This window comes from Lissotriton vulgaris, chromosome 3_1 (genome assembly GCF_964263255.1).
Source record: "Lissotriton vulgaris chromosome 3_1, aLisVul1.2, whole genome shotgun sequence".
In the NCBI taxonomy this organism is placed as follows: Eukaryota; Metazoa; Chordata; class Amphibia; order Caudata; family Salamandridae; genus Lissotriton; species Lissotriton vulgaris.
The window spans coordinates 63,500,247-63,516,992 of record NC_141689.1 but is presented as its reverse complement, the minus strand read 5'-3'; the positions used below and the strand labels follow the sequence as shown (position 1 = coordinate 63,516,992).

At 44.1% G+C, this 16,746-nt stretch overlaps 1 protein-coding gene across 1 annotated transcript in view; it reads right to left on the bottom strand.

Moving 5' to 3' along the window:
- The window catches only part of LOC147725961 (uncharacterized), an 89,548-nt gene extending 73,497 nt beyond the window's left edge, over positions 1 to 16,051 (bottom strand). Inside the window, exon 1 of the mRNA XM_086960084.1 lies at positions 15,952 to 16,051. Coding sequence (XP_086816210.1) covers positions 15,952 to 15,964 — 13 coding nt within the window. The 5' untranslated portion in view covers positions 15,965 to 16,051. The remainder of the gene's footprint in view (positions 1 to 15,951) is intronic.
- Between the last annotated feature and the right edge of the window lie 695 nt (positions 16,052 to 16,746).

Here is a 16,746-nt window from a genome sequence, read left to right as displayed (position 1 = left end):
TACAGAAAACCTTGGACACCCTTCCCACGTCATCCAGAAAAATCCTTGTGCATGCTCTGGTATCCTCACGCCTAGATTACGGCAACCTGCTGTACCTGGGCGCAAATGTTAGATGCTTGCAACGCTTGCAGTGCATTCAAAATGCAGGAGCAAGGTTCTATTCTATTATTCTATTAAAAATATTTATACAGCGCACTATCACCGTCGGTTTCTTGGCGCTCTTGATAAAGATAGCGGAAGATCCAGGGGGGGGAATTAATCGTATGCAGCTTGAAAGAGCAGAGTTTTTAGAAGAGTGCGGAAGCTGTCGTACTTGGAACAAAGACGGAGAGTTAGGGGTAGGGAGTTCCAAGTAGAAGGAGCCAAAACCGAGAAGCTCAGGCCTCCGTGCCTTTTTCTTTTAAATCGGGGGACCTCGAGAAGGTTCAAAGAAGCAGAGCGCAGAGCTCTGGCAGGAATGTGACGGGACAGGGCAGATGAAATGAATTTAGGGGCTGAGTCATCTAGGGCCTTAAAGGTGGTACATGCCAGTTTAAAAATACACCGTTTTGAGACAGGGAGCCAATGTAAACTGCGGAGTAGGGGGGTAACGTGTTGGTATCTGGGCTGGCAGAAGATCAAGCGGGCAGCTTGGTTCTGCACCAACTGAAGTCGATGAAGGTGACATGCGGGAATTCCTGCGTACAAGATATTGGCGTAGTCGAGCCTGGAGGTGATGAGGGCAATGACTACTTGGGTTAGGGCTTCTTTGTTCAGAAACCTATTAATCTTGCGAATACGCCTGAGATGGAAGAAGCAGGCAGAAGTTACCGCATTGATGTGGGGTCTCATAGAGAGATCTTGGGAGATGGTCACCCCCAGGCTTTTGACAGAGCTCACGGGAGTAGGTGCCGTCCCCAGAGATGTTGGCCAGAAGGAAGCGTTCCATGGGTGATTGGGGCCACCCACCAAGACGAGCTCAGTTTTGGTGGGGTTTAGTTTTAAGTGACTATGGTACATCCACTCAGCTATGGTTAGCATAGTGGACTGAAAGTTAGTGCAAGAGGAAGGGAGGGAGTCAACAGGAAAAATTAACTGCAGATCATCAGCATAATTGTAAATTGTGACCGGGAAATTACGGAGAGTGACAAGCAGTGGTTGGAGATATAAATTAAAAAGAAGAGGGGATAGTGCCGAGCCTTGTGGGACACCACAGTGAAGGGGAGAATAGGACGCAGAGAAGGTGGAAAGGTGGACGGACTGTGAGCGCTGGTGTAAGAAGGATTTAAGCCAGTCAAGGGCCACTCCTTGGATACCGGCGTTGGCGACACGGTCGATCAAGATGGTGTGATCGACCGTGTCGAATGCCGCAGAGAGATCCAATAGGACAAGGGCTTGGGCGATGTTCTTGTCAGCACCTTTCCTGAGGGTGTCCATGACTGCCACTATGACCGCCTCGGTGGAATGGAGGGGTCTAAATCCAGCTTGTTGAGGGTCTAGAAACAGTGATTGTTCGATGAAGGAGCTCAGACAGCGGGTCACATAAGTTTCCAGAATCTTGCCTAGGTAGGGGAGGAGGGAAATGGGTCTATAATTGCTGAGTATGGTAGGGTCTGCATTAGGTTTCTTCAAAATAGGTAAAACGGCCGCTTGCTTGAAAGAAGATGGGACCACTCCGGTAGCAAGAGAGTTGTTAAGTAGTGCTAGCGGGGGGCCCGGGCACGCAAGAAAGGCTCCTTTGAGGACCTGCGGGGGGCAGCAGTCATTGGGGGATCCCGAACTTACTTTGTGAAGGAGTGATGAGAATTCTTGTAAAGAGATCGGTGGGAATGTAGTCAAGGTACTGGTGTTGGGGAGAGGCAGAGGGGGAGGCGTAGGAGATGCAGGGGTAGGGATGTTCTGTTTTATGGTAATTCTTTTTTCTGTAAAATAGGAATTGAGTGAGTCGCATAATGCTTGTGAAGGCAAAGGTTGGGGAGTGACTCGATCTGGGAGGGAGAGCTCATTTACAATTGAAAAAATGTCTTTTGTTTTATTAATTGAGTTCAGGATTTTTTGTGAAAAGTAAGCTGTCTTGGCTTCCAAAATAGATTTTTTATAAGTTTTTAAGGACTCAGTATATATGAGTTTGAGTTGAGGATCATAGTGGCGACGCCAGCGGCGCTCAATTTGCCGCAGGGCGAGTTTGTCTGCTTTAAGTTGGTCAGTATACCAGCGTTGAGCATCATGGGGACGCAATGTTTTGATTGTTTTCAGGGGGGCAGCTGTATCGCTGGCCAGGCGCAGCCATTCATTGAGTTTCTCAGCTTGATTCTCTACTGAGGTTAGTTCTTATGCTCCCGAAAAGGGCCTCTGCCACTGGTGCGCTGGCCTGTCTACATTGGCTCCCCATCAGGGAAAGAGTAAAGTTCAAGGCCTTGTGCGTGAGCCATCGGAGTTTACAGAGAAAGGGGCCAAGGTACCTGCATGATTTCTTAACCCCCTATCTTCCGTCTAGACTTTTAAGGTCAAGCGGGAAAGGGAAGGTGAATGTTCCTAAAATCCGGAGAGCAAGAATGGGCGGCCGCTCGTTCTGTTATCTGGCAGCCCAGCTGTGGAACCCGCTTCCTCAGGCACTCCGACTGGAGTGCTCTGAATCTACCTTCCCGAACGGTCTTAAAACGCATCTGTTTCCTGCCCGCCAATCTGTATTTGTTCTGTTGAGCTGACTGATGACTGCTGCTGTCTTTTTTGTTGTTGTTGTTGTTGTTGTTTTTGCTCCATAGTGCGGGGTCACACTGGCCTCAGTGTAACCAGGCACTTTATAAATGTAATTATTATTATTATTATTATTATTATTACTTACCTACCTCGGAAATGTGAATGTTCTTGTCCTGACACTTGAAGCCAGTCTACCGTCACTTTGGCCTTTTACCTTGTCCAACTTCTAGTTTCACATTTCCCTCTAATCACAGTTTAATTATCAAGATACTTATCATTCCTGGTGGATTTAAGTTTAACCTATGGAGCCTGAGTTATTAGTCTTTTCAGCAACTAAAAGAGGGGAGTGACGAGAGACCAAAGAAAGATATTGAGGGATATCATGGGAGGGATAGGAGAGAAGGAGGCTGAATAGAAACGATGAGAAGAGAAGGGGAGAGAAAGTAGAGTGAAAAGAAGACAAAGAATAGTAAAATTTGAGAAGCAAAGAGTGAGTGAGATTGTAGGTGGAAGGGGAAGACTCAAGATAGGGGTCATAAAGAGAGAAAAGGTAGGATGAGAGAAGAGTGATAAATACAATTTGGGAAAGAGTGAGAGAGATAAAAGGAAAAAGGGTAAAAAGCAAAATGGAGAAGAGGGAGTCAACATATCGAGAAGAATACGTGTCAGAATAAGGACGTCGTGAGCAGTGGAGTGCGTCACTGGTTTCCCGGTCTGTAACAGCAAAGGACGCGCAGCTCTTCTTTACGAAGCAGTATCTATCTCGACTCCCTTGCAGCCCAGCCTGATTCAAAGGAGAGTGGCCTTGGAGACTCGTCTGATCTCTGGAAGAAGTGCTAAGTCCTGGAGAAAATCAACCAGTGGAGTTTTCTTCACCATAGGGATAGTATGAAATGCATGGGAGGCTCCTCCGACAAGGCGGAGGAGCGTCGCCCCACTGTTAAAGGCAAAGAAAAGAAATAAAATGATAATAAAACACTTTTATTATAATTTTATTTTTCATTGACTTGGCCGTGTTTGCTGAGTCCACCGAGTCTGTGGCGGGCGGGGCCAGGTCGCAGATACACCAGCAGGGGGAGGAGGAATAGTGGGCAAAGAAAGTGCCCATGTTGGTTTGGCTGGCCATCTGCGGCTGGTCAAACCGACATGCGCACTTGGATATCTCCAGGCTATTCATTGGAGATATCTGCAGGGCTTAGGAGCCCCGTCTCCCAGTCCTTGCGGGAATGTGAAACCACCTGCTCCGCCCAATCCCGATGCATCTCTCATGCTGGGAGTAATAGCATGAGAGAAGATCTGGGACTGGGTGGTGAGCTGGGAGCCTGTGCTCCTGGGAACTGCAGTGCCGAGAGCTGAGGCGCAGCGAGCGCAGCCCCAGAGCAGAAGGTATGTGTGTGTATATATATATATCTATACTACTATAACAAAGGAGAAATTTGCAGGCTTTGAGGCAAGTAAACGCGGGAACCACTGCACCAATCTACACACCTGATACACCGTAGAAATCGGCAGAGTGTGTAGATGGTTATGGGCTATGTAAAATTTGAAAAAACACCTTATTTAAAACATTTTTTTAAAAAAAAAGTAGTCCCCCCCAAAGTAGCGCTGGCCGCGACGTGCGTGCTCACGTAGAGGAGCGGCGTCAGAGCGGCGTCAGAGGACCGGCGGACATGGCGCGGGGGAGGAGCGGTCACGTGAGCTGCAGCAAACAGGCCAGTGGGGGTGAGAGACCAGCGGAGAGGCGGACATGGCGCGGTGGGAGGAGGAGCGGCGGCGGACAGGCAGTGAGGAGCAGAGGGGCGAGGACCTGCACTCAGGAGCGGAGAATGAGGTAAGCAGGCGGTGTCGGCCCAGGCGGGGGACGGGGAGTTACTAAAGGCAATGTCTGGGCAGGCGGGGGTCGGGGCAGGAGGGGGACGGGGACTAACACCTCCAGGCGAGGGTCAGGCCAGGCGGCAGGCGGGGACGGGGCGGGCGGGGGCACGGGCTGCTGGGCAATGTCGGGGCAGGCGGGTGTAGGGGGAAGCCTGAAAGCACCCAGACAAGGTTGGGGCGGTCTGCTAGTATATATATATATATATCTATACTAATATATTAAAGAGAGAGCCCAAACCTTTGAGGCGGGTAATCTCAGGAACCACAGCACCAATCACAAAACCCAATACCTCGTTGGAAAGGACAGTTGCAGCAGAAGGACATAGGCTATGCAGACGCCCACCATATACATTTAAAAGGTAAAAGAACTGTTCCAGCAAAGTAGTTCCTTGTGGGCGTGTCTGCGTTGTGCTGGGGGCGTGACAAACGCTTGGGGTGTGTGGTATGTTCCGCCCTTCATGCCATGCCTCATGTCGTGTGCTAATCCCACCCTGCTCCCTTTAAATACCCCTGCACCCCATAATCACAACACACCCTTACTCTTTAAAAAACCCAACACCCTTAAACACTAACCCATCTTAACCCTATAAATATACCCTGTACCCCAAAACCCAAACCTATCCCTAAACCCTAAAAATACCCCTGTACCCCAAAACCCAAACCTAGCACTAAACCCTATAAATACCCCTGTACCTCAAAACCCAAACCTATCCCTAAACCCTAAAAATACCCCTGTACCCCAAAAACCCAAACCTAGCCCTGAACCCTAAAAATACCACTTTACCCCAAAACCCAAACCTAGCCCTGAACCCTAAAATACCCCTGTACCCCAAAACCCGAACCTAGCCCTAAACCCTTAAAAAACCCTGTACCCCAAAACCGAAACCTATCCCTGAACCCTAAAAATACCCCTGTGCGCCCAAACCTAGCCCTGAACCCTAAAAATAACCCTGTACCCCAAAACCCAAACCTACCCCTGAACCCTAAAATACCCCTGTACCCCAAAACCCAAACCTAGCCCTGAACACTAAAAATACCCCTGTACCCCAAAACCAAAACTTCGCCCTGAACCCTTAAAATACCCCTATACCCCAAAACCCAAACCTACCCCTGAACCCTAAAAATACCCCTATACCCCAAAACCCAAAGCTAGCCCTGAACCCTAAAAATACCCCTGTACCCCAAAATCCATATCTATCCCTAAACCCTAAAACTACCCCTGTACCCCATAACCCAAAACTATATCTGAACCCTTAAAATACCCAAACACCCCAAAACATATACATCTGTACCCCAAAACATATACCCCTATACCCATACTTACCTTATCCAAACATTTAAAAAAAAAACATTTTTTTTCCATTCATGCATTTACAACGAATTTCGTTGTAAATGTATACGTGGTAAAAGCATATAAAATGTAATGCCATGCGTTATAATGGCATTGCGGAGTCATGGTACTTTCATAATGAAAGTATGCGGAGTGATGGTATGCGGAAATAAAGTTGCGGAATAATGGGTGTTTACCCTCCCCCGGTAAGTAGATTGGTGCCACGGCGGCCCACATCTCCAGCAACATACTCATATTTTTTTACCACCCATTTGAAAAATGCACAGGTCTCTCTCATTGATGGCCAGCACCGACATACACTTTTAGACACACCTCCCGCCACAAGTTCTAGAGTTGCGAACTTGAGAGCTGGGTAGCTACGTTCGAATCTTGGCATCAGCTCAACATTCTGTGATTCCAGGCAAATCGCTTTGTCTCCCCGTGCCTACCACAAATGAATGTGTTCTTCTGTAATGTAAATTGTGCTCATGCCATGTTGTCGAGTTCGCGCTAAATAATATTGCAAGGAAAAATAAAGTAGGGAAACTCCGAGTTCACACACTACCGAACGCACACTCTTAAGTGCATCAGCAGTGCACTGTGAATCGGAGCGTTTCAAAGGCCTGTCACAGATAAGAAAATGCTATCAAAACGAAATCCTACAAAACAATATACTACTGGCCGGCAGCAATTCATACCCGGACAACGTCGGGACGGGCTGCTAGTGATTTATAAAGCGCTCTCACAACAAGTGGTTTCTTGGCGCTATGGGTTGACAAAACTGAGGGAACACCAGAGGATTACTGCAATGGGTATGCTTGGGAAAAAAGGTGGGTTTATAAGGCTTTGCAAAAGTCCAAATATACAGTAATGGACCTGATGGTAGGAGGGAAGGCATTCCAGAAACGGGGGGCAAGGGTAGAGAACCTCATGCCACCGAGTTTATTCCTCCTAAAGCGAGGGACGTTCAGGAGAGCCTGAGTGGAAGAGCGAGGGCTTCTACTCGGAACATAGGGACAGATCTTTGAGTTAATAAAAGCTGGGGCTGTGCCAGCTAGGGCCATGAAGATCAGGCAGCCCATCTTGAATAGAGAACGCTGCAGGATGGGCAGCCAGTGAAGGGACTTAAGTAGAGGGGTGATGCGATGAAACATGGGAAGCCTGTAAGTGAGACGCACTGCTTGATTTTGGATTAATTGTAGGCACCAAAGTTCATATGCCGGAATGCCTACATACAGGCCATTACCATAATGAAAAAGAAAATGCATCTCATCTTCACTCTGACCCAAGCAGCAGAAACAAAAGACTGTCTCAAAGTAAAATTGGCCACAGGGAGAACCTAAGCGAAATTTAATGTAAAGGTTTTCCATAGCTAAGGATGCCACTTTACTCAACTATTCCTCTTATCCTAGAACTTTTCTCTAACAAATAATATGAAGAGCCAAGAGAGGATTTTTACATTCCTTGTAATAATTTTATCATCAAATCCTAAACTTTTTCTTAATTGCGATGATGCTTTCCAGGGTTGTCAAGGTTGAAGCAGCCATCAACTCATTTAGTATGTGTGCATTCATATTTTACATATATGGTTAGCCCCTGGGAGCCTTAACACACCATCAAAGCTGAAAAGACCTTCAAATTTTTTGCAGAACGCCGAAGAATGTTAAACTAACTTTCACTGTCTCTTTGGGCAACTGTTGTGTGCCTTAAATAACACCCAGCTTTAGATGTTCAGTGAACACAGGACCCCGTATTACTGCGCAAGTTTTTTTTTATTGTGAGCACTGTTCATAGATTACTATATTTTTACAAGCTTTAAGTATTCAGTTTCAATGGATGTCCACATTCTCTTTTGAACAAAGATCCATAGGTTACTGTGTGGGCCACCGTTTTTTTTTACAGTTTTCAAGAGGTAACTATACAAATCCCTATTATAAGTGTGCATTGCCCTATGCATTATTATGGACTGTAAATATTTTCCAATATTTCTGTGCATCTGTTCGAAACTTCTGGTGTGTTTCAAAGGGGCACAAACTACAGAAGTAGGAAGTGGAAAAAAGGGGCAAACACGCGTCTACAAATGCAATAGATTTCACAGTTTCCAATTCCACCCCCAAAGCTCAAGACATTTGTCTTGAGTTTCGGGGAGGTTAGCTAAGCATTCAAACTAATATGCCAGTTCCATAGGTCCTCTTGGACTGGCTCTTCTCTGCATTGTCTGAACCTTCATGTATTCAAAACGATTTACATTTGTGCCTTGGCTCCCTCTTACTATGGCTGTCCACAATAAATCTGGGATTACCACTACTGTGCCTGGGCCGGCATATTTCTAGACATTACCATCATTGAAGCTGGGCTACCATTTTACCAAATGTATTTGTGGAAGATGGGAGGAGACAGGGCATCAAGGGTGGACGTGTTAAGAATGAGAGAGGGGTCAGGGGTGAATCAGCAGCCATCAGGTACTCTGGGGAGGTGAGAGGGCGGGTTTGCTGTAGGCACTGGTGGAGGGATTCTCTTCCCTCTGTCAGAGCATCTCCATGGGAAGGTAGAGACACAGAGCTGTACAAGTACTCCTTGCTATGCCAACCAAAGGATACACTTTTTACCATGCATAGCAATGGGTAGTGCAGTATGCCAAGCGATGTACTGACTGCCCATTTTTCCCTTCCTCAACAACAGTTCCCTCTTCCGTTCCCTGCTGCGTGTTTAAATTTAAGTGAAACCTAAAAAGGCTGCCTCAAAGGCATACTTATAAAGTTAGTTTAAGGGAATGTATTTTATCCTTTGGGCGCCTGGACACTCTTCTGGGTGATAGTGTGCTCTACAAATCTGCATGATATAACATGAGTGAAACGGGAATAATGTGCCAATTGCACTTCTTTTATCTAGCCACAGTTGAGCAAAAAGACAAAAGTGCTCTGGTGTTATAGTATATTTACCTATAGATGTGCGTGTCTGGAAATCACTTCAGTCTTCTCTTTATTCTGTCATAAGATAACATAAGGTGTCTATAAAGTGTATGTTTACCCCGTTGGGCATATTGCGTCTCAATAGCAAATTTTTATTGTTACCAAGCCCAATGGTAATTTTTCTATTGACCTGGGAAGACTGAATGGCTGAGCTGCCCCACCAGCATTGGAGCATGTGATCCAGAGATCAATACTAAACAGGCCATCGCAGTACACTCAGTTCCACCAATTCTTTCTGTTTTTATGGATAATTTCATTTTGCCATTTTTGATTTCTCACTTTGCTTGGTGTTTAGTACACTGAAATTTTTTCTGGTAGATCTTGGACTTAAAGCACTGGGGTCAATATGATTAGCAATGACTAGCAGTTTGTGTATTTGAATAGCTTGGACTGAGCTGGCTCTTGTTTGATTTCGTTTCTAGAGACCTCTGATAAAGAATCATGCTCGACACAAAATGCATTGGGTTAAATGAGTGATTGCAGTTTAAATCACAACCTGTAAAATGAAGCATTCAGAATTATGATGTTTGCATTCAAATGATAGTCAAGGAATACAGAATTGATTGTTTTCTCTGAAGGGAATAGATGAATGAATGAATGAAATGGCATTTGTAATGCGCAACTATGCCCAATGGGCGTCAAGGCGCCTAACTCAAAATAACTAGCTGTCAGCAATCAGAATCAGAGCTTACTGGTATGCTTTAATGAAAAGCCAAGTTTTCAATGATTTCCTAAAAAGGTCAAGTGAAGGCAGTGACTTGATCTCAAGGGGAAGTGTATTCCACATCTGGGGTGCCAGAATGGAAAAGGCTTTACTCCCCCAACTAGCCTTCTTGGCACGAGGGATTACCAGTTGATTAAGCTCACTGGAGCGTAAGCATCTGTTCGGGACATACCTAGTAAGTAGGGATCCAAGGGCATCAGCCGGACCTGCAATTAGGGCACTGTATGTAAGACAGAGAAGTTTGAACATGATCCTTGAGGGAATAGGAAGCCAATGGAGATTCTTCCTCGCCAAGGTCATAGATGACAGCCAAGGCAGGGCAAGGGCAAAACGCGCTGCCGCATTTTGAATGACCTGCAGGCGCTGCAGAAGGCCCTTGTTGGCCCCGGCGTAAAGTGAATTACAGTAATCGAGCCTTGAGCCAACAAGAGCGATCACAACCTGCTTCCGTGCCTGTGGGGAAAGATAGTGGACGATCCTTTTCAGAGTCCTAATGACGCCCCAACAGGTGGCCACCGTTCTATTGACCTGGAGCTCCATAGAAAGCTGGGTGTCAAAAATGACACCAAGGTTCCTGGCAGATTGTGTGGGTGTGGGGCAGATGCCTAAAGATGGAGGCCACCACTCACCTGACCACAAGCCCTGGTCTTTGCCGAAGACCAGGACCTCTGTCTTGTCCCCGTTCAACTTTAGGGAGTTGGAAATCATCCACTCTGCAACAAGTTGCATGCAGGACCTAAAGTTTGACGCGGCTACATTCACAGAGTGGGTCAGGGATACCATAATCTGCGTGTCGTCGGCATACGACACTACCTCCATCCCCTGAGATCTTACTAGTCTATTAGTCTCATTAAATTGGATGAGAAACTAGAGTTTCAAAACTAAGTGCACCCATCTGCCAGGTACTAGTATATATATACACAAACTGAATTTGACTTTTTACATGTTGAACATCCCGTTATACCCATTTTATATTTGATTCCAAAAATACACAAACAGAAAGTCCCTACACCGGGCCGACCTATTATAGCGGCCATCAATAGTGTTGGAGAAAATATTTCTCGCTATATTGATTTCTTTCTGCAGGACATTGTCAAAAACTTACCGAGTTACCTCAAAGATACAGGGGACTTTTTAAACAAATTGGACTCAATCCAATGGCACGATAATTGATGTCTGTTGACCCTTGATATAGAGTCGTTATATACGTCAATAGACCACTCTAAGGGTTTGAAGGCTATCAGACATTATCTTGGTTTACGATCATGTGAATACTACACCCACAACAAAATGTTATGTGAACTAGTGCATTGGTGCCTGCATAATAACTACTTCATGTTTGCTAAGGGTGTATGGAGACAGGTCCGGGGTGTGGCAATGGGATCGTGCTTCTCCCCCAGCTACGCGTGTTTACACGTGGGCTGGTGGGAGGAGCGCGGTCTCATTGAAACACCGGGATTTCAACATGTGCAATACTGGAAACGGTTTATTGATGACGTGTTCTGTATATGGGAGGGGGATGAGGAAAGTGCCCATTCCTTTGTTGATGCACTCAATAAGAATAATGAAAATCTTTTCTTTACTGCCAATATAAGCAAAGTGAAGGCAGACCTTTTAGACGTCCATGTAACCATTGAAAATAATGCTGTAACCACATCTTTATTTCGAAAACCAACTGCTGGAAACAGCATATTACATGACAGTAGCAAACATCCGCAACATGTGATTGCTAATATTCCATACGGTGAGCTGCTGCGTGTTAAAAGGATTAGCAGCACCCCTGAAATATTTGAAAAGGAAGCCCAGAATACAATTAACAGACTCAAAGCAAGAGGATATAATGATAACATTTTGAACAATGCTCTAAGACGTAGCCGTGATAAATCTAGGGAATCGCTACTTAGATCAGAAATATCAGAGCCAGAAACAGAAAATAATACTCCTCGCTTAATTCTGACCTACAGCAAACAAGAGAGACAAATTAGGTCTATTGTTAAGAAACATTGGTCCATTCTTATGACGGATGGTTTCTTCAGTGACACACTTCCAATCACTCCTACAATAACCTACAAGAAGGCCCAAAGCATGCACAACAGTTTGCTGAAAAATAGTCCAGAGCTGGGTAGTGGCAGTGCTTGGCTGAAACAGAAGGGTTTCTTTAAATGCTCCTCGTGTAGGGCGTGCAAATTTGGTGTAAATACCACTCATTACAATACACCTTTCAGTTCCATCAGAAAAGCTACCCGGGGTAATTACAATTGTCACAGTGAGTATGCGGTATATGTCCTGACATGCACCTGTGGCCTTCGATATGTGGGCAGTACTAAACTGCAGGTGCATGTCAGGATCTTGCAGCACTTACGTGCAATAGTAAACAATGACAACACATACCTGGTAGCACGCCATTTCAGGTCAACCCATAACAACGATTTGTTTAAGTTGACATACTTTGTCATAGATATGGTAGCTCCCCTCAATCGAGGTGGTGACAGAGAAAGATTATTGAGGAAGAAAGAAACAGAGTACATAATTGAGCTGGACAGCAAATATCCCAACGGTTTAAACACAACAGAAGATTTACATCATTTGTTGTGATATTTCACATGATCGTCATTCTCTTTGTGTGTTTCACAGAATACTTCTCAAGTAGACATAGAGCGAACATTCATGTGGTCTTTTATATCTTATTTCTTTCAAGGTCTCTCAGAACTAAAGAAAATGTACAAATACAGAAAATCCTAACTGCATCCAGTTGCACCCTGGTTGAAACAATTGAGAAATTTCATCCTAAAAGATTATGATAACTGGTACTAAGCTTTGTAATTGTTAGCCTCTCATCCGAACTTTATGTATATATTGTTGATGGGTTATTCTTTGTTATCAACAAAAAGGTTTTTTGCTTTCACTGTTTTAATGCTATCACTTAATTATTTTCATCGCAGCAATCACTTAGGGTTTGTTTTAATATTATGGGCACTGGGAGCACGTATTGATATATTCCATTAGAAAGTAAAATTCTCACATATGAATTCTGAAATCCAGTTTACACATTATTAGGTACTGGGATACCAAGTCATGAGATTTGAAAGTTGTAAATAGTGATGTATATAGACAGATTATATGTAAATTAGTGTATATAGGAAATGTGTATATATATATATATATATATATATATATATATATATATATATATATATATATATATATATATATATATATATATATATATATATATATTTTTTTTTTCTACGTGTTTATACTTTCTTTCCAATTTTGGTTGGAGTATTGCTCCAACAATGTTATTTGTCGTGACTTTAGAAATCTGGAGCAGAACATGTAATAGTAATGGTTTATGCATTAATGCAGTTATATCGTTTTCAGTGCCTTTCAAGTTTTATTTAAATTTTGGTGTGCACTTATTTAAAACATCGATAAGTATGTTTTCTATGTTTATACACCATGTGATTCACAATGAAGGTGGAGCATCACGTCGCAAAAAAAGTGTATAAAAATGTTTGCTGACCAGGTGTATGGTGTGTGATCAAGAGCACTAGTTGCTCGAAACGCGTCGCCTGAGAGGTTGAAATAAATCTCCCTTACTGCAGCCTTTGGGTCCGTGTCTTCATTTGCAGGAGTGTGCTGATTTGAAGATTTGGTTCATATATATATATATATATATATATATATATATATATATATATATATATATATATATATATATATATATATTCTGTGCTGCCCCCGCATTGCCCCGCCACATCGAATGGGCAGCAGCAATGACTTATTAAATGAAATGAAAACAAATATATAAAGCGCAGTGAACCCAAAGGTGTCAAAACGCTTACCAAGAAGACAACAATCCCAACAGAGACAAGAGAAGCACTACAGGCGAAGTCCACAGAGAGAAGAGCCACGTTTTAAGCTGCTTTCTACACCGAGAAAAATCAGCTGCTTCTACAATATGAGCAGGAAGAGCGGTGAAGGAAATACCACTGAGGGATTCTCCCCCGGTTTTAGCGCTACCTGCAGAAATGCGAGGGGTTGTCATTACATTCCGCAGATGGGCTCATTTCAGACAATTAAATTACTTGTTTATTCTACTGGCTAAAATGTGTCACTCGGTGTCACTCATAAGGTCCTGAAGTATCACTCATAGGTGCCGATAAAACGTGGGGGAGTGGTTCAGTTTTGGATTAGACAGAGACTGAAATCCTAATACATGTATAATAAGCAAATTACCTCTGACACCATAGATCAAACAAACGTAAATCTTCCCAAACGATTTTTGAATTATCCTTGGGATAGATTCATTTATCTTTATCTTATTTTTTCATATTGGATTTACAAAAACATTCACACCAGTCACTAAACAAACTAGACCAAAACCTTCTTGTCTTCTCTTATCAGTATGTACACATTCATAAACAGTGACAATTTGTTTATAAAGAACAATGTGCCCATCAATTATATACAATGCAAAAACTTAAACATACAGTGTATTATACAATAAAAAATGTGTCAAATAGTGATTCTAAGGTACATATAGCACTCTAAACATAACGTCAGGTAGAAAAAGGAGTCCTATTAACTTCTGTCACCATGGACTGTGGCAAAAGCAGATTACTACGTTTACTGTCCTCAGGCTCATGTGATTCTCTAGCCAAGGGAGCAGAGATGGTTCTCAGACCTCGAGGGTGGAACTCTATGTTATGGAGTCTATTTAGTCCAATTTTGGGACCTAATTTGAACTCAGTTCTGCGTGGAACCTCTCTCAAGTGGGGCTAACACGTTTCAACCCTCTGGGTGGCACTTCTTTTTAGAAGGTCTTCGTCAGGGGTGGTGAATTTTCAAAGAAGGACTTTTGTAACGTATCAATTTCTTGAGGACCCATGAGGTTAGGTTGTGTTGTCCTTGTATTCCTCAGCTGTGGCGTGAGCTCTCAGCTTCACGTGTACCCGCGGTGTGAGTTCACCCTCGGGAAGTCGCCATTCTTCAAAAGCTTCAAGAGGCGGCGGGGGACGCAACAGTGATGTCTAGGTGCGAACAGGGCTTTTGTTGGTTCAGGAACGCGTCTGTCCTAATTGTCGGATCGGTAACTTCACACATATATAAACACAAAACTTGGCAGCTATGAGCATTTGTCATGGAGAATTTGGATCTTGAATCACTGCTGTATTTATCTATGTTGCAGTATTTTGAAATTACCACATACTGTGCTGTATTGTGCAATGCCTCAATTTCTCTTGTGCATGTAACTGCCCTGCCGTGCTTTGATCTTTCATTGGATGAAAGGGCCCTGTCGTGATTTGACCACACCGATGGAGTCTGACTCTCGCTCATGGTGCTCCTGAATATGGGGAGTGGACATCCTGGTTGTGGTCGTAGGTGTCAGCGACTTGCACGTTGTGAGTGTGCTAAATACGTTTCGCTAGAAAACAAGGGGCAGATTTACAAGCCCCTTTCGCTGCCAGTACGTCACTTTTTGTGACCCACTGGCAGCACATTTCCCTGCCCCATATTTACAAGGACAGGAAAAGCCACCCTGCGTGGCTTTTCCTGTCCTTGTAAATACGGCTCCTTAACACACAGCACTTTGCGTGAAAGGGGCGTTTCATGGGTGTTTGCTATGGGTGTTCCCACTCAACATCCATGGAACCAGACACATTTCCAGATTTACGAGGAACTATAAACCTGGAAATGAGTCAGTATGCTATATCTCCCCAGGGGAGGTGTAGGGAGGCGCAACAAGGAGAAAGGTTTTCATTTCTCCTTGTTTTTTTCCTCTATCAAAGCGTACTGCATTATACAGCATGCATTGAAAGAGGAAAATGCCTGTAGTGATTGTTTTCGTGCAGGAAGGTCCCCCTTCCTGCAGAAAAAACATCTCCCCATGGCGCAGACATCCTTATACAATGGTACAAGGGTGCCCACACTGGCTCATGGCAGCTGTTTGTGCGCCAGCACAGGGGAGAGCACAGGAATACGACATCCTTGTAAATATGCTGCATTCCTGTGCTCTGAAAGTGCTGCAGCGTGGCGCAGCCAAAGGTCTTGCGGTGCCATGCTGCGGCACCTTCTTGTAAATCTGCCCCGCTGACTTTTGCACAAACGTCCTTGCAGATCAGCAAGATTAAAAATGTCAGATTTCGAAAAATTTTGGAAGCTATTTCTATTGGGGTTAGGAAGGGGGAATTTATCAGTAAAACATGCAACTACCTAGGATAATCGATATTTAATAGGCAATATTTTGGTTAGCTTTCGTGCACCGAGTGGATAATGAAGCAGTATGCAACACAAAGTGAACTTTAATTTCCAAGCTTCATGAAAAAGAAGTACAAATCAGAAAAGAGATGGTGAATGTAGAGGTTTACCTTGTCTTGCCATGTTGCGTGTGGAGCTGGCAGGCTTCTTTCTCAGACCTTTCTTTCCAGGCAGGCGCAGGGCAGTCACCGAGAGGAGGCACTAGAGGAGGAAAGGTGCCGATTAGACCGGGGAGGCTGTATTTAAGAAGAATTATCTGACCCTGTGCAAATAATTCATTTATTAAAAATGCCAATAACATGAGCTGAACAGCCCACAGCCCTTGGGCAGACGCATGTGGTTAGATCCTCCTAACATGAGCCAAGTCACTGAGGACTTTACGCTTCAGCCACTGGGTGTCGCTCACAGCCCTTTCCAGTGCGCCTCGGAATGGGTCTGAAAATTATTAAATCTGAACCATGGTAACAAAATGTGGCAAAGATTAAAAAACATGGCAGAGTTAACAAGATAACATTAGCTGCTACCATTTTAATTTCACTAATGCTTCTTCTGTCATAGTTTTTAGGCGGAATAGAACCCCAATGATAAACACCACCAGTAGGTACCAGAAACATCATAGCTAGGTCCTCACTGAGTTCGTGATGGCAATGAGTATTTTTTAACAGTTTGTTCGGTTTTGTTATGGATATGTTATTACAAACATTTCATAGAAGCTATATTGAGGTATAGTGACATTGGAAAGCAACGATATACAGAGAGATGTTATGTTTATTTATTATTTTTCCTAGATGCAGTCCAGACATCATGCTTACATGATACATAGTACTTTTAATCTGTTTGACATCAGGGCTTCTCTTCATTCCCCCCGGTCCACCGCGAGCACCGCTCGTTTGCTGTGGAGGGAG